The following is an 18,853-nucleotide window of genomic DNA, read 5'->3' as shown; positions in this document are numbered from 1 at the left end:
AGAAGTTCATAAATAAAAGTATCATCTACATCTAATTACTTTTACTATGCTTTTTCAGATGTATTATTTCAGCGCTTTGCAAAGATTTTCATTGGCTGTCTTGCAGCAGTTACTAGTGGTATGATGTATGCTCTCTATTTGTCAGCATACCATGAGCGGAAATTCTGGTTTTCCAACAGGCAGGTAAGAAGAAAGAATTTTGAGCATATGCGAGTTATTTTAGTATTTAATATTAATTTAACTAATTTGCTTTTCCAGGGAGCCCAAATCGTGTGATAATTATGACAGACAAGTGTTTTCTTATTTATAGCCATTAGAAACAAAATGGTGTAAAAGCTGTTTTGAAAAAACTCACAGTATCAACCTTGAAATTTTTTTTTAATTTTATTAAAAAATATATTTTATTGATTTTTTTACAGAGAAGCAGGAAGAGGGATAGAGAGTTAGAAACATCGATGAGAGAGAATCATCGATCAGCTCCCTCTTGCACACCTCCTACTGGGGATGTGCCCGCAACCAAGGCACATGCCCTTAACCGGAATCGAACCTGGGAGCTTTCAGTCTGCAGGCCGACGCTCTATCCACTGAGCCAAACGGGTTTCGGCTCAACCTTGAAAATTTTAATGTAACATATTTTAAGGCCATAGAATAGAAATATGAAGATGCTTTCCTTCATGCAATTAATTTATCAGAGACTTTTGGTGGCAGTGAAATGATGAGGCGTTTACTCAGCTTTTTAGTTTTCAGAAACAATCTGAAAATTTCAGGATCAAAATATATTTTTAGCCTGACCAGTATGGGTCAGTGGTGAGCGTCGACCCATGAACCAAGAGGTCATGATTTGATTCCTAGTCAGGGAACAGGCCCAGGTTGCTGGCTAGATCCCCAGGTTGCTGTTTAGAGCCAATCAGTGATTCTCATCATTGATGTTTCCACCCCACTACCCCTCTCTTCCTGTCTCTGAGATCAATAAAAACATTAAAAAAAACCAAACAGAAAAACAGCAGTAATTCAAAGGTCAAAGCTGATGTCTGTGGGAAGAGCAGGACAGATTGATTTATGGGGCCTGGAACTGAAAATGTGGTTTAAGAATGACAATGAATAATAAAACAATGTGGCTTTGTTGACTGTAAAAAAAAAAAAATAAAATAAAAAAAATAAAAAAAACCAAACACCCAAAACTTTGACCTACTTAAAGGAAAATTCAAACATATCTTTGAATAAATGGATAAATAAGTACTATTAGTTTAGAAGATGAGAGAGAAGGAAGATAGCGGTTGAAATTTAGGACACTGGTATTTAAATAATCATATTTTCTTTTAGGAGCTTGAACGAGAAATCACATTCCAGGGTGACAGTGCCATTTATTACTCTTATTATAAAGATATGTTAAAGGCACCTTCATTTGGAAGAGGTATGATAACTACATTTATATTTTTAATAACAATATTTTTATAAAATAAAAGATCTTTTTTTCCCAGCCAAAGTGGCTCAGTTGGTTGAGCATCATCATTCTCACCGAAGGGTTGCCGGTTCAGTTCCTGGTCAGGGCACATACCCAGATTTTGGGTTCTGTCCTGAGTTGGGGCATGTACAGAAGGCAACCACTTGGTGTTAATCTCATGTCAATCTCTCTCTCTCTTCCTCCTTCTTCTCTCTAAGCATGTCCTTAGTGAGGTTAAATAAATAAATATAAAGTAAAACATTGTTCTTCTGAATTGTAGCCTTTGATTGTAGAGATTTGCCTCAGAATATAGATATTGTTCTTCCTTGTACTTAATAAAATAATTGGAAAAATGAGACACATGTTTCATTTGGCATGTTTAGTTATCATAAAAACACAATAAATAACCTAGAGAAAAATGTTTCTGTCCTTAGGTGTTTACGAACTGACACATAATAACAAAACTGTATCTCTGAGGACTATAAATGCAGTGCAACAAATGTCTCTATATCCGGAACTTATAGCCAGTGTTTTATATCAAGCAACTGGTAGCAACGTATGTGCTTTTCTTTTTATTATAATGTTTATTATCTCACATACTTATGGATCCTCAAAATTAATTGATGGAATTTTGTTCTTCTCTATTTTCTTTCAATTAGGAGATTATTGAGCCAGTATACTTCTATATTGGTATTGTTTTTGGATTGCAAGGAATATATGTTACTGCTTTATTTGTTACAAGTTGGCTTATGAGTGGAACCTGGCTAGCAGGAATGCTTACTGTTGCATGGTTCATTATTAACAGGTAAGAAAGGTGTTTTTAATTAAGTTTTACAACTTTCTGTGTCTGTGGTAGTCAGTTCTAGAAATGCTCTCCCCCTGACCCTTATATTTTTATATGCACTGTTGACCTTAAGGAGGAAGATTACCCAGTGGGCTTGATCTAATGGTGTGAACCCCTAAAAGTGGAGAGCTTTTTCCTACTAGTGCAAAGATAGTTTGAAGCATGAGAAGGGTTTGCTGTTCTGTTGCTGGATTGAAATGAGGAGGAAGTGATTTTTCCCAATAACCACTGAGCTCATAAAAGGCTATAAATACGGATGAGAACTGCAGCCCTAGCTGATGGTTTGATTTTAGCTTAGGGAGCCTCTGAGGAGAGAATCCAGCCAACTGCTTCTCTGGAGCAGAGTGTTAAAGATTTTACGCACTAATTTGTGAGTTGAGGGACAGTGGTAGAACCTTTGGAACAGGGATTGCTGGATTAAGCTTCCCAATTTTGGGCTGATGGAGTGGTTGGCTCTGTCTGTGTCTATGTCACAGGATTGTTATGGAGAACAATGAGATGTGTGTGAAATTATTTTGAAAAGTATAGTTTTACACAAATATAATGTCTTGCTATTTTGCTCTTTATCTGTGGTTTATTTTAGGGTAGATACAACAAGAATTGAATACTCCATTCCTTTAAGAGAAAACTGGGCACTACCATATTTTGCATGTCAAATCGCTGCACTTACCGGCTATTTAAAAAGCAACTTAAATACTTATGGAGAGGTAAGATAGAATTTTGCTGTTTTTGGTCATAAGTTGGGATTTATTTTCATTAATCATACAAATAATTTTGGGGGGGTAAGATACAAATTTATTTCTCACAATTTTGACATATTACAAATCTGGTACATACTTTAAAGCTAATGATGAGTTAAATTCAAGGAAGCTTAGCTACTACATAATAAATGATATAGTTAGATAGTCTTGATATAAATTACACTGTTATTCTGCATTCTAATTGACAATAAATTATTTTTAGGCAAAAGGAGATATATTGTTTTAGTGCAGTTACTTGACAAATATATGAATAATATCTTATTTTGAAAATCGCATTGTTATTTTACAATTTCTCTCACCTCTGGAGCACTAATGGCCTTTGGTCATCACAAGTTAAAGAAATATTAATGAAATATAAAAAGTGTCTACAAATGACAACAACATTAGCTGTTATGGTAGCTCTGCACATCTCTGTTTACCTTGGTTTTCTGTGATGGGGTGTAGGTGGGTTAGTGAGTTTCAGGAGTCTGTCCCAGACAGTTCAGGTTTTTTCTTTTGTTGTTGTTGCCATAAACCCTTTTGGCAGCCAGAGGAAGCTTACAGACTCACACAGTAAAGATTTTAGTGCATAGACTGACAACCTGCCTGTCTTGGGTTAGAATTCCTACGTGGAAAAAGAAATCATAAGGACCAAGGAAAGGCCTCTATTGAACCTGATTGGCTGGGAAATAAGATGCACTCTTTCTAAGATTTCAAAAAGAAGTAAAGTTTCTCTGAGATTTCTTTTTGAAATCTCAGGAAAATGTACTGTGTTCTCTTCCACGTTCAATGATGACAAATATTCTGAGCACAGGAAACTTCTAATTTCTTTTTTTTAACTATAGCATTTTCTTTTTTATGTAAAACCAGAAGCCTGATGCACGAAATTTGTGCACAGGCCTCAGCCCTCACAGCTTTGTCTGGAAGGTTGTCCAGAAATTCGTTCTGCCCTTTGATACTTAGCATATTAGCTCTTTATTATATAGGATAACACTAACGCATTTCAGATTTGTACGTTTTGTTTTGCTGTGTTTGTATAAATAGCTCTCTGAGCAACAGTATTCTTTCTTCTTTATGTTATTTTTTTTAATGCAAAGTCAGTGTTTATTAACATACAACTCATTTTCAAAAATTAAAAGAATCTACAGAAGAAAAAAACATATTCCCTGAGGTTTTGCTTTAAAATATTACATAATAAAGAAATTCAGTACAACTTTCTTTCATCAAAGAGGTAAGGTAATGATGAAAGAAAGTTGTACTGAATTTTATTTTATTTTTCCCTTTGTCTTCTGAAATTCTCAGTGTGGTGTTGAGCTTTGAAGGACTGTCATTGATTTTTCTCTCCAGTGCTTTAAGATCTTACTGTTTATGTAAGGATTTACTGATAATTACGTTTAGAAACAAAATTTCAAGAATGAGCTTAAAGTTGAACCAGTAACAGAGCCCCACTTTGAGGTAACAACCTCAGAGATATTTATAGCAATAGTGCTATTGATGTTTAGTTTCTTTCTTTTGTTTTCCCTAGAGGTTTTGCTACTTACTGATGAGTGCTTCAACTTACATGTTCATGATGATGTGGGAGTACAGCCACTACCTCTTATTTCTTCAAGCAATAGCTCTGTTCTTGCTAGATAATTTTTCACTGGAGCAAAGTGACAAGGTATTAATGGCATTTTGAAATTGTGATTTTATAATCAGAGGAATAAATGTTTTTATAGTGTTGTATCTAAAACCATCAAATATGCAGGAGGCAACCGATCGATGAATTTTTCTCATGGGTATTTCTCTCTGTCTTTCCCTGTCTCTAAAAATCAATGGAAAAAATATCCTTGTATGATGATTAAAATAATAATAAAAAAAATAAAGTGAATTAACTTTAGTTAAATTATTATACTATTGAATTTTAGAATTAAATCTATTAAGACATATAACTTTCTTGCAAGATCTTCTATTAAAACACTGAATTTAACTTTCTTATGCTCATGGTTAAGTAGACCAAATGCAAAAATACTTTTCTCTGGTCCTGCATGCTATGGCTGTATATTTTCATTAGGTACATTTTGGGAACTGCTGCTAAAGGTTTGTGCAGTTCGATGTTGCATTGACGTATTTTAACAACAAGGTAAGCCATGTCAAATTAAGTCAAAGCTTGGGACTGCAGAAGGTTCTTCCAGCAGATTTAGATGTCCTTAGTTTTAAAACTTTTAGCTTTGTTTGCAAGAATTCTTTCCAGAAGGATGTGATAAATTAATTACATAGCATAACCTTAAAAAATGGGTAGAACATTTGCACAATATTGTCCTAAATGATAATAGAGTACTTATCTTGTGATTATATTAGTAAAATCTAAACAAAACTAATGAAAATGTGGACAATAAAATTCATTTTGCTTTTATTCATTTTATTTTTGTCCCTACAGATTCATGAAGTTTATAAAATCTATATATTTTCTCTGTTTCTGGGATATTTACTGCAGTTTGAGAATTCAGCTTTATTGGTGTCGCCTTTATTAAGTTTAATAGTAGTCTTAATGCTTGTTAAGTGCCTTCAGGTAATTAAAATGGCCTTTTTATCATTCTTATGGTGAATTTTTAAAATGTTAATTTTTTTATGCCTCACTTCTTTGTTCATTTTATTCCCTTCCTCCCCCCACAGCCAAATGTGAAGAAAAGAACTTTTGTAGCTAAAATAATGAAAGTTATTAATTTTCATTTGGTGTGTACTCTGACAGTGACATTGAATATTATGATGAAGGTAAGTAACTCTGTGTCTTTATGTAGCAGAATAAATGAAGTAATGAAATAGAGTAGACCTAAATTTTAATGAGGATAATGAGATAGCAGGATAATTGTACAGTAAAATTTTGAGTTGACCAATGATCATGCCTAGCATATTAAGTTAGAAAATAGGATTATGGTTATTTTCCGGCTGTACTTTAAAAATTACATCTACTTTATTTTCCATTTAGTTTGAAGAGTCATTGTTATGCAGTTAACATTAAGTAATACATGGAATCAATTGAGATGAGTCAAAATATTTGGAAGAGTAGGTAAATTACTTAAGCCAGATGGGATAAGGTTGAAAACTTATATTTCATTTTAGGCTTGAGTGTTAAGTAATGTGGTAAACCTATGCCAGTGGATCTCCTTGCTTCACAGTTACACCATGTATTATTTCATTCCTGTTTATTGTTTTGTAGTCTTGCTGTGTTTTCTGTGTGTAATATTGGACAATAGCATATTACTGTAAGTATAGCAAATTGTTTTTTGTGGTAACTTGTATTTTTCTCCTCCAGGCGTTTGTCCCACACAAAGAAAATGAGCACATGCTGAAATTCCTTGAAGTGAAACTTGGACTAAATATGACTAAGTAAGTTTTAGATTATTTAAGTTTATCTAACTTTATACCACTCAGAAGATAAAGAACAAAAATAATCAAAGGAGGAAGTACACACCTAACTAATACCACTTAGAAAAATAAATAATTTGGGATATTATATCTAGAAAATAATCTGAAAATAATCTGACATTAATCTTTTCTCTCATTAAAAAAATTCTCATTTAGGTCTTCTTGAAATTAGAATCACTTCAACCTCAATATCTTCAAAGTATTTAGAGGTTACTTTCTCCCCTGCTAAGGAACAATGATGTCATCTAAGGTCAGAATAAATGAAAGATTATAAAGAACCACAGTAATTTTAACTACTATATTGGCAAAATGCTTACATGAAAAAGGGTATGGGGCCCAGCCGCATGGCTCAATGGTTAGCCTGTGAGCCAGTTAGCGCACATGCTGGGCTGCGATCTGTCTCCTGTGTGGGGTGTGCAGGAGGCAGCCGGTCAGTGATTCTCCTTATCATAAATATTTCTCCCTCTCTACCCCTCTCCCTTCCTCTCCGAAATCAGTGAAAAAGATAGGTTTTTTAAAAGGGTATGGGCACAAAAAGGGGTTAGACAGTAAGATATTTATTTCATAACGAAGAATCTCATCTTGGTGTTAAAATGGGATTGGAGGAGAAGCTGACTTTTTAGGAGTCTGACAGGCTGCCTGCTCCAATAAGAGGACAGCTAAGAAGCTGATGTTTTTTAAAATTCAAGAATAGTGTTTTGCCTTTTTTTGTTTTTTGTTTTTTTGTTTATCAAATGCATTTTTAAAGCCTAAAATGAAATACATGCGTTTACATATTTACAGAGTATTTGCTTAACAGGAAATTATTTTTACCTGCACATTTCTCTAATTCATATAATATTCCTCAGAACTCTATTATCATTTGCTGCAATTACATGGGATTTTAGATACTATGCGTGTAATTTCATGTTGTGATATATCACAGTTAATAAAATATTTGACATGGTTTAAACTGGAGAAATCTTCTGAAGTGTAAGACATATATGTATGTATAAGATAAAATGATCTTTTAAAAGGCTATGTTCTATATTAGAAAGCCCTGATTCATATTGGTATTTATGGGCCTTATACATAGCAAGCAATTAGTAAAAATTGGTTGTAGACATTTGTAATTTTCTGCCAGTTTCACTGACTTTCTTTCCTTTTAACCTTGGAAAACTCTAGAATGATCTTAAGATTAAGGGCTGCTTTTGTCATTGTTTCTTAGTTGATATTATGTCAGCCCCTTAATTTAGCATGTCAGCTTCTAGACTTACTTCACAAGGTAATATATTATATGTTTTAAGAAAAATACATGGCCCTAGCTGGTTTGGCTCAGAGTGTCGGCCTGTGGACTGAAGGATCCCAGGTTCGATTCCGGTCAAGAGCATGTATCTTGGTTGCAGGCACATCCCTAGTAGGGTGTGTGCAGGAGGCAGCTGATAGATGTTTCTAACTCTCTATCCCTCTCTCTTTCTCTCTATAAAAATCAATAAAATATATTAAAAAAAAAAAAAAAGAGGTTGCAGTTGAGTTACTTTTGTTAAACTCAGGCTGTCTAATAATGTGAGCTACATAAATAATTTTCTAGTAGTCATATTTAAAAAGTAAAAAGAAAAAAGTAAATTTAATTTTAGTAATGTATTTTATTTAATCCAATATACCAAAATATTATTTTAATGTATAAACAATTAAAAATTAATATATCTTGTATTTTAAAATTCTTTTTTTTTTAAAAATATATTTTATTGATTTTTGTACAGAGAGGAAGGGAGAGAGATAGAAAGCTAGACACATTGATGAGAGAGAGTCATCGATCAGCTGCCTCTTACACACCCCCCAATGGGGATATGCCCGCAACCAAGGTACATGCCCCTGACCGGAATCGAACCCGGGTCCCTTCAGTCCCCAAGCCGACGCTCCATCCATTGAGCCAAACCGGTCTTGGCTTAAAATTCTTTTTTGTCTTTGAAATCCAGAGTGTATATTGGCCACATTTCAAAAGCTAATACCCACATGTACTAGTCGTTAGCATAGTGGATAGTGCAGATGTAGAGGTAAACAGCTGAGTTTTTTACTGTCTTCAAGATGAAAATGGAAAGTGAAACTCCCTGAGAACTGTTTTGTGCTCTACAGATGGTAGCATTCCTTGGGAACAGGAAGCCGCAGTTTTACATTGATTGGAGCAGTTTGTAGCGGAGAGGTCAAATGCTATTGTCTTCACTTGTAGAGGGTGGGGTCAGGCTGTTATAAGTGAGTGGATTTAGGAAATGTGTTTTGTCTTATCTAAGTTTCTACCGAGATAAAAAAAAATACTCTTATGGTCAGTAGTTTAAAACACCTGTTATTTTAATGTGCTTTGTGTCTTCTATAGGAATTTCACAATGAATTGGCTCCTATGTCAAGAATCCCTACAGGCACCATCTCAAGAATTTTTTTTGCGATTGACACAGTCTTCTTTACTACCTTTCTATGTTTTAGTGTTAATTATTTGTTTTCTTTCTATGGTGCAAGTTATTTTTAGGAGATTTAAGTAAGTACCAATGAGAATCAATCACATTTCTAATATATTATGGGAATATAGTATATAAAACACTTATTTTTAATATTCTTCCAATATTTGTGTATTTGTTTTAGAGCTTCTAATTCCATTCTCTCTTCATTAGTATATAAAAAAATAACTATAACTATAAGTTAACCAGATAAAATTTAAGTTTTTAAATCTAAACATGTAATATCCAGATTTAGTATATGAGGAATATTTAAGTAATCAGGTAAGCTTTCACAAACTTGATAATTTACTCAGATTTTTACTTAACATAAGAATAATTTTTTTCTATTTAACTTCAATGAAGCTAGTAGTATAAGTGATTTTAATTATAAAGTTTGATGATTTTTTAAAATGTTTTTCATGTTTAAAAGGGGACTGTGTGTGGCATCTTGATTTTGAGAGTTGAGTTGTTTAAATTACAACTTACTATATTGTTTTAGCAGTGATAACTGATCTTGGAAAGGATCCTAAAACACTTTTAAAAATATATATATATTTTATTGATTTTTTACAGAGAGGAAGAGAGAGGGATAGAGAGTTAGAAACATCTATGAGAGAGAATCATCGATCAGCTGCCTCTTGCACACCCCCTACTGGGGATGTGCCCACAACCCAGGTACATACCCTTGACTGGAATCGAACCCGGGACCTTTCAGTCCGCAGGCTGATGCTCCATCCACTGAGCCAAACCGGTTTCGGCCTAAAACACTTTTTACATTACATTTCTGAACTTTCATTTTTAGTCTTCTTTGAGTTGATTACATTGAGGTTCTAAAAGCCATTTTTCAAAGATTTGGAGATAGAAAATTAGTATTCAACTAGCAGAATATACTTAAAAATGATCAGAAATACCGATATTTCTTTTTATGAGGAAATTTAAGATCATTTATTTTTCAAATATATGTTTTAGTAAAGAACACATTTTCTTCCTGTAGTGGCGAGTCCCTGGAAGAAACTGTTACTCTTGAAGACGGACGAATTGGAGAAAGGCCAGAAGTAATTTATCATGTGATTCACACCATCTTTTTTGGTTCTCTTGCAATGATTATAGAAGGGTAAGTGTACTTTATTTTACCTGTTTAAAAAATGTATGTTTTTATTTTCTGGCCGATGTGACTCAGTGGTTGAGCATCAACCTATGAACCAGAAGGTCTTGGCTTTATTTCTGGTCAGTGCAAATGCTCTGGTTGCTGGCTTGATCCCGAGGAGGAGGCATGCAAGCGGCAGCCAATCAATGATTCTCTCTCTCTCTCTCTCTCTCTTTCTCTATCTCCCTCTCTCCTTTTCCCTCTCTCTCCTTCTCTTTTTCTCTCCTCCCTCTCTCTCTTTCCCCCTCCCCCTCCCTTCCTGTCTGAAATCAATAAAAATATATTTTAAAAAGTTTTAAAAGTATATTCTTATTGAGTTTTTAGAGAGAGAGGAAGGGGGAAAGAGAGAGAGAGAAGAAACATCCTTGTGAAACCAAGACGTTGTTTGGCTGCCTCCTGCATGCCCCTTACCGGGGATCGAGCTTGCAATCTGGGCATGTGCCCTGACCAGGAATAAAACCGGCCAACTTTCAATACATGGATGATGCCCAACCAACTGTGCCAGAGCATCCAGGGCTGACCTATTTTCTTAAATAAAGAAGTGTGCTTTCCAGTGGTAATAGGTGGATACTTTCAAGAATACATTTGCAAAACTTTATATAATAAACTCAAAGTCTATAAACTTTCAAAAAATATTTTATTGATTTTTTTACAGAGAGGAAGAGAGAGGGATAGAGAGTTAGAAACATCAATGAGAGAGAATCATCGATCGGCTGCCTCCTGCACACCCCCTACTGGGGATGTGCCCGCAACCAAAGTACATGCCCTTGACTGGAATCGAACCTGGGACCCTTGAGTCCGCAGGCCAACGCTCTGTCCACTGAGCCAAACTGGTTTCGGCTCTATAAATTTTTCTAACCTCACTGGAGTTCACAAAGGCATTTACTGTTAGTTGTGGAGGTGGGGAGGAGAGGGCAGTTTCAGGAACATTTCCTAAATGGGGTGACAGTATTGAGAGAGAAATAGAGATTGGCCCGGCTGTCACTCTCCTTGTGTATATGTAATTTGGGAAGAAGTATTTTTTGGGAATTATAAGAGATAAGTAGTAAGAGATAATGTCTAGAAAAAGAAACAGAGACCAGATTAGGTGGTTTAAAGCCAAAATTTGACAGGATCAGATTTTAGTAAGATCTCTCTGGCAGCAAAAATTGAGAAAGATTTGAGCAAAACAAGATTAGGAGAAAAGAAACTATTAAGAAGGTATCACAGTAGAATTTAGAGGAGAGTAACAATGGAGGAAAGGGGCTAAAAACTAAAGTATTTAGGAATTGGAAACTACATGAATAGTAGTAGGGACGGTGGTGGAGGGACCATAGGAAGAGCTGCAACTCAGAGCCAAAGGAGGACTTTTTAAAGGAAGATGTGATCAGATAGAGTAGAAGATGAGAAAAGAAAGGTGAGTGTGGATTTCAACAAGTCCGGCTGTAATGGGAATCAGAGTCTAAGGCAGAGGGGTACATTTGTACATATAAGGGCAACACATATGCATTATGGGATTGCAGCATTAAGAGTGTTCTGCAAATTGTCTGGAACACTAATCATATTTAGAGATGTAGTAGGAGAAAAAACTGGAAAGACGAGTCAAGGCCATATTTTAGAGGGTCCTAAAAACTATTTAGGTGAGTTTTCACTTATTTCAGTAGGCACTGGGGAGCCATGAGAATTTTGAAAAGGAAGTCATAGTTATGTTTCAAGAAGATTCATTTGGCATTTGGTTGAGCTGGAGGAGAGTCTAAAGGTAGAGATTTTAATTGATAGGCTCTTGCAATAAAATAGTGAGCAAGGGTTGGATTCAGAGAAATCCGTGGATTTGCATAATGGTCTAATCTCTAGAGCAGAGAGTTTGTGTTTGAGGGGATATTCTATACATATAATTCAATGTGCATGATATCTCCTGGAGTTAGAAACCAGATTGTAATATTGATGTTCATGTGATATTTCATATGTAACTCCTTTTGTCTTTTCCAGCTTGAAATACCTCTGGACTCCTTATGTATGCATGTTAGCAGCATTTGGTGTGTGTTCTCCTGAACTTTGGGCGACACTTTTCAGGTGGCTTCGATTACGGACTGTCCACCCCGTGTTGTTGGTGAGTCATTATTATTTCAGGTTCAGTACTTGTTTCTCTTGTAGTTAATGTAGATGGAAACCACATTGAATACCATTGAAATAGCATGAGTAAATCACACTATAACTTATGGGCAGGAAGAGATCCTGTAAATACATTTTTAAAATAATTTCTAAGTATGAAAGAAATGCATTTTAATGCAGACAACTTAACACATAAAGAAAGTAAACCAGTAATGTGACAGGCGATCAAGAATTAATTTTTATCTCTCTCTCGGTTTGATTGAGATCTCTGGTATGTTTTCAGTGTGAATGGAGCATTTATACTGCCTGCTGTGTGCAATGTGCTTGGAGTACAAAGATAAGAAAAACATAATAATTTCATCATGTAGATTATGGTCTCCTGATCATAAAAGTAGGTAATAAAAAATGTTGATGCACCTGCCTGGTATAGCTCAGTGGGTTGAGTGTCATCTCATGGACCAAGAGATCCCAGGTTCAATTCCCGGTCAGGAGCATATACGTGGGTTGTGGGCTCGATCCCCAGTAGGGACATGCAGGAGGCAGCTGATTGATGTGTCTCTCTCATTGATTTTTCTTTCTCTCTCTCCTTTTCCCTTCCTCAATAGAAACATTTTTTAAAAAGTATTGATGTTATTGGAACATAGAGAAGGGATACTTATTTCAGTTTTTAAGACTTCCCAGTATGACATTTGAAAGATGCTAAGTTATTAATTAAATGAAGGGGGAAGAAAGGTTATTTGTGGTAGAAGGAATAAACACAGATAGGCAAAAAATGATGTAATCAAAGGGTATGAAAACAGGAAAAGAAAGAGCATGATACATTCAGTTTTGTTAGCACATAAGATGTGAGGTGAGGTAGGGCTGGTCAGGAGATGATCCCGGGGAAGTTGAAGAGGGTCCTGCTGTGCACCAGGTCTCGTCCTATAGGTAGTAGGAAGGCATTAAGATTGCAGGCAGGGGTATGAGACAGACCTACAGTTTTCTCTCCGCTCACCCTTACAGTTCTGTGAATGACAGACTTCCGGGTGACAGATTGGAGCCAGGAAAGATGCTGTCACTCAGGTACAGGCAGTTGTAGGTGAAAGTAATGGAAGCTTGAATTCACTGAGTGCTCAACATGTGGCAGGTATTTTTCAAAGCATGTCACATGCTACTCAACCCCTACAGACACCTGTTAGCTAAGTTTTATTATCAGTGTTTTATAGGCAACTAAATAAAGCCTAAACTTATAAGGCTGGAAATAAAGATTCACATCTAGGTTTTTGTTATTGCAAAGTCCATTCAATTCATACTGTGCTATATTGGAGGGAAAATAATAGGTAGAAGATTAATAAGATTTGGTGCCTGTTAAGTGTGGGAGAATGAGGAAAAGGGAGAAATTATCATTGTTTTCTATGTTGCTGGTTTATGACTGGATCAAGGGGTCACCAATGAACATGGGACAATAAGGAGAAAGACAATGAATAATTACCTTTAATATTAGTCAAGTTGTAATTTGCCAGTTTTTTCCCAAGAAATTTATACATTCTTATTTTAGCATACTAGTATATTGATGTTTATTAGCTATTTTGTCTGTGTTATGTATGTCATTGTCTTTTTGTTGTTATTAGTGTTTTAGGTGGCAGTTCAGGAACCTTTTTGTACTCTTCATAACTTAAATTCCTGTCACAATTGCCAAATATTGATCTGCTATTTGAAATACATCTGTGTTACTGTTTTTATGTTCTGCCTCAAAATTATATAGTAAATGTATATGTTTCACTTTACACTTCAAGTTTGATATGTCTTAAATTTATCCTTGGTCTTCAGCCATCTCATTTCATGAGCTAGGCTTCATGCAAACTTAAATTTGTATAACTATATTGATAATGTGCTTTGTCACAGAGTAGTGTCTAGTACTTTAAAGTACACTCTGAAATAGATTTATTCATAACCCTTTTGCTTTCATATTTTAGGCTCTTATTCTGAGCATGGCTGTGCCCACTATAATAGGTATCAGCTTATGGAAGGAGGTAAGAAAATCAGATTTTTGTATTAAAACTTTATAAGGTAGATATGTGTGTAGGATATTTATATTGAAATACTATCCTAACAAAATAAAGTCTGTTATTAGTAATGCTTAATTTTTTTTTATCATTAAGAACATGATAGAAAAGCTAAAATATGTTTAGAATGCTATCTGATGCAATTTTCTGTTGTATAATACTGTCATTAATTCAATTTATAATTGGCAAAGGAAATTGCTGAATAAACCAGTCTTTATATTAAAAAGTATTTTGGCAACTCCAAATGTAAATATTTATAAAATAATATAAATTCTTTGGATTATAATATAGCATGAAACTAATCACCAATAAACATGTGAACTATTTGACTTCAGATTAATTAATTAAACTATTTATGATGTGTGTGCATAAAAGACACAACTAGTAATTACTTTGGTAATTATAAAATTACTTATTGAATCTAGACAATAAATTAACCATAAAATAGTTGATTTGGGTTGAGAAGATTGAGCAGGTCCCTGTCAGAACAGTGTTCTAAAATTGTTTGTTAAAAAAGTCTCTTTTCAAATACTCTGGGAAAGTTTTAAACTTTCTAGATACTTATACTTTGGGTGGGTTTTGTTTTTGCATTTTAGTTTTTTCCAAGATTAATGACAGAATTAACTGAACTACAAGAATTCTATGACCCAGATACAGTGGAACTTATGACCTGGATAAAGTAAGAACTGAACTGCCCAATATTGTTGTTAAACTATTAATTAATCATTGTGTACTATCTTATGGATTCAGGGTATATAATAATGTTTTTGTCAGATTCTCATAAAATTTTACATTGTATTTTTAGGGATATTTAATTTTTTTATTGGACTTATAATACTAATTTTCTGTCAGTCGACTACCTGTAGCTCTGGGCAATGTCCACTCTACATTTTAGTTGTATTCCCTTGAAATTGTTGTGAGCTGCTGCGGCTAGGTGTATACCCGAGCAGCCATCTTGGATCCTCCTATAATACTAATTTTCTAATTGAACTCATCTCCTTTGAAAATATAGCATTGATAAGTCTGAAATTTCAGACTCTGCCATCAAACACCTAGAAATATGAAATAAAAGGGACAAATACTCCACGCTTCACCACCAACAGGCCCAACACCTTCTTTTATTTTTTTTAACTTTTTATTTCTTTAGATGTATTTATTGATTTTTTACAGAGAGGAAGGGAGAGGAATAGAGAGTTAGAAACATCGATCAGCTGCCTCCTGACACCCCTTACTGGGGATGCGCCCACAACCAAGGAACATGCCCTTGACTGGAATTGAACCTGGGACCTTTCAGTCTGTAGGCTGACGCTCTCCACTGAGCCAAACCAGTTCGGCAATAAAATATATTTTAAAAATATAATAAAATAGCTGAAACCGATGTTTCTCTCTCATCGATGTTTCTAACTCTCTATCCCTCTCTCTTCCTCTCTGTAAAAAAATCAATAAAAATATATTAAAAAAATAAAAACATAATAAAATAAAATGTAAGTTGCCTGGTATTTCAGAGTTTATATAAATGAGTGATCTAAGTAATATATTTACCTTTCAGTGTCTAAATCTCTATGGTTCTTTGCAGAAGGCAAGCTCCAGTTGCAGCTGTGTTTGCAGGGAGTCCACAGTTGATGGGTGTGATTAAATTATGCACTGGATGGATGGTGACAAGCTTGCCTCTTTACAATGATGATGATCTTCTCAAGAGGAATGAAAATGTAAGGCATTTTAGATTCTATATTTGGATCTCTTTTGACATCACTCCATTTTAGTATAGTTTTGTAATGATGCATATGTTCCTGATTAACTGGGGAAATCCAAATAATTTTTAAAAGGTTAATTAGCTTTAAATTTTAAAAAGCTGCATAATATCATTGTTCTCAGATTATTGAAAGAAAGAAGTCAATTAATTTCTTGATACACTTTGTATTTCCAAGCTAAAAATCTATTACACTGTGGTTTATGTTTCAGTGTGGGCTATTATACTTAGTATAACGTTAGAATGGTATCTAGTTACTTAATGTTCAGAGACCATATCATTTGAATTAGACACATATCTATAATTCATGACATGTGACTGATTTTTGTCTGATCCCCTGTGCCACTGATTTTCAAACCTGGGACAACTATGCCCGTAGGGGGCATTTTTCAATGTCTGGAGACATGATCTAATTAGAGCAGGTCCCCAGTCAGGGCTCATGGAGGAATCAACTAATGAATGCCTGAATAAGTGAAACAACAAATCAATGTCATCTATCTATCTATCTGTCTGTCTGTCCATCTATCTATCCATCCATCCATTCATCCATCTATCCCTTCCTTTCTCTCTCAGATAAATTTTTTTTTTTTAATTCAAAAGAAAAATTGAAAAATGCATAGTAATCAAAACTTGAGTTTTAGGCATTCTTGGCTCATTCAGTATTTTGTGACAATGGTCAAGTTATTTTTAACCTTGCTGTCTTTATTTTATGTATAGAATGAGTATAAAATACTCTGATATATAATAATATAAAAGATTAAAGGAACTATTGCAACTCAATGATAGAAAGATGAATTAATTTAAAAGTGGACAAAGGCCATTTGCAACAAAAGGGATGAATCTTGAGTGCACCATGTTAAGTGAAAAAGTCAGATAAAGACAATATTGTATTATTTCACTTATATATTGAATTTTTAAAAGCCAAATTCATAGAATCGTGGAGTGCTTACTAGGGTCTAGAGGGTAGGAAATTGGGAGATGTTGGTCAAAGGATACAAACTTCCAGTTATAGGATGAGTAAGTTCTAGGGATCTAATGTACAAAATGGTGAGTATAGTTATTAATGCTGTATTTTATTCATACTTGAAAGTTGCTAAGGGAGTAGGTATTAAATCTACCACAAAAAAAGGAATGGTAGTTATGTGACATAATGGAGGCTAACATGATGGTGGCAATCATTTTGCCATATTTAATATATTAAATTAGCGCATTGTATACTTTAAATGTATGTGATGTTATGTGTTAATTATATTTCAGTAAAGCTGGGGGGAAATGGGCTAAGGACTTGAATGTAGCCCTAGTTGAGTAGAGCATCATTCTTATATGAAAGGGGTGGGTTTGATCCTGGTCAGGGCAACCAATGAATGAATAAATAAGTGGAACAACAAATCAATGTTTCTTTAAGAATATAAAAAGACTTGAATGTACATTTCTCCAAAGGAGATATACAAACGGCTAATTGCATAGGAATACTTTTATAAACTTCCTGAGGGCAGGAATCACGTTTCAGTGAATATCTTTATTTCCCACAGAGAGTACTCGGTACTAAGAACATAGTAGAGAAAAATTAATGTGTAGTTTTGATTAACAAAAGTTTTAAATGTCCTTTAAAATAACTGTTTTAATTATATTCTTTCAGATCTATCAAATCTATTCAAAGCGATCTGCAGAGGATATTTATAAAATACTGACGTCTTACAAAGCAAATTACCTAATTGTAGAGGATGCTATCTGCAATGAGGTGGGAACCAGGAGAGGCTGTAGGGTTAAAGATTTATTAGACATTGCAAATGGCCATGTAAGTAACCATTTGGAAATGAATTCTTTTTAATAAAAATGGCTTTATTTAAACTTGTAATCTTCAAACATAATTTGGGAACTTAGCTAAGAATATAACGAAAAGTTATATAACAACTAGAGGTCCGGTGCATGGAGTTCAGGCACTGGGGGCCAGTCCCTCAGCCCGGCCTGCACCCTCTCACAATCCAGGATCCTTCGCTCCTTACCGCCCGCCTGCTCACTGCTTCTTACCACTCAGCTTGTCGCTCCTTAGTGCTGCCTGGAGAGGCTCCCCCACCACTGCTGCGTTCGCAGCTCTGAGCCTGGCTTCTGGCTGAGTGGCCTGTGGGGGCACGCTGAGCACCAGGGGCAGCTCCTGCGTTGAGCGTCTGCCCCCTCGTGGTCAGTGCACGTCATCATCATAATTCCGCCATAATGGTTGCTTGGGCTTTTATTATATAGACTAGAGGCCCAGTGCCCACATTCATACATGGGTGGGATCCAGTTCCAATCAGAAGACTGGGGCAGGGCCTGCCAGGAGGGGGAGACAGTGGGAGATTGGCTGGTGGGCCTGCCTGACTGGGCCCCAATCTTTCTCTTTCTTCATGACCCCTTAAATTTATAATACAAACTTACTCTGTTTTCTGCTGCATGTATTTTGAATTTTCTCTGTTTGTGCCTGATGTCTGAGGTCTTTTGCTTAATTGATGACAAAATGAAATTTTAGTAAACATCACAGGTATTCAGAAATTATTGTATTGCTATCTGCTATCTGAAGCCTTTTTATTCTGCTTTTAGCTACTTTATGCTCCCTTTCAAAGATCAGGTTACTTGCATATAATGCCAGGCATGGACTTAAAGCTAATCTATCATTTTACTCTGAAAGTTGGCTCTCTGACATCTTTCGTTGGCATTAAAAGAACATTTAGTGTTTTAGTATAGAAAATCCTTCAAGCTAGCTAAGCTATCTGAGTGAACATCATTAAGGTGGGAATGTAAAGGTGTGCACTGGATAAGTCACGAAAATTTACTTGTTTACTAGATAATTGTAAGTCAGTTCTATACCAGGAGGAATGTTTGAATATACATTAAGAACATATCCCTGAGCAGTGTGGCTCAGTTGGTTAGAGTGTC

The 18,853-nt window shown here is 35.1% G+C and overlaps 1 protein-coding gene across 1 annotated transcript in view; it reads left to right on the top strand.

Annotated features, from left to right (window-relative positions):
* DPY19L4 (dpy-19 like 4) overlaps positions 1 to 18,853 on the top strand; it is a 30,135-nt gene that overhangs the window by 6,149 nt on the left and 5,133 nt on the right. The window contains exons 3-18 of the mRNA XM_084864705.1: positions 59 to 183; positions 1,324 to 1,414; positions 1,879 to 2,000; positions 2,104 to 2,249; positions 2,872 to 2,995; positions 4,554 to 4,688; positions 5,448 to 5,579; positions 5,684 to 5,782; positions 6,324 to 6,397; positions 8,790 to 8,948; positions 9,902 to 10,021; positions 12,023 to 12,143; positions 14,101 to 14,157; positions 14,787 to 14,869; positions 15,767 to 15,899; positions 17,580 to 17,738. Coding sequence (XP_084720831.1) covers positions 59 to 183; positions 1,324 to 1,414; positions 1,879 to 2,000; positions 2,104 to 2,249; positions 2,872 to 2,995; positions 4,554 to 4,688; positions 5,448 to 5,579; positions 5,684 to 5,782; positions 6,324 to 6,397; positions 8,790 to 8,948; positions 9,902 to 10,021; positions 12,023 to 12,143; positions 14,101 to 14,157; positions 14,787 to 14,869; positions 15,767 to 15,899; positions 17,580 to 17,738 — 1,880 coding nt within the window. The remainder of the gene's footprint in view (positions 1 to 58; positions 184 to 1,323; positions 1,415 to 1,878; positions 2,001 to 2,103; positions 2,250 to 2,871; positions 2,996 to 4,553; positions 4,689 to 5,447; positions 5,580 to 5,683; positions 5,783 to 6,323; positions 6,398 to 8,789; positions 8,949 to 9,901; positions 10,022 to 12,022; positions 12,144 to 14,100; positions 14,158 to 14,786; positions 14,870 to 15,766; positions 15,900 to 17,579; positions 17,739 to 18,853) is intronic.

Source organism: Pipistrellus hanaki (genome assembly GCF_964339955.1).
Source record: "Pipistrellus hanaki genome assembly, chromosome: 17".
Taxonomy (NCBI): Eukaryota; Metazoa; Chordata; class Mammalia; order Chiroptera; family Vespertilionidae; genus Pipistrellus; species Pipistrellus hanaki.
The sequence above is the reverse complement of the archived record's forward strand: the minus strand, read 5'-3'. Positions and strand labels throughout refer to the sequence as shown.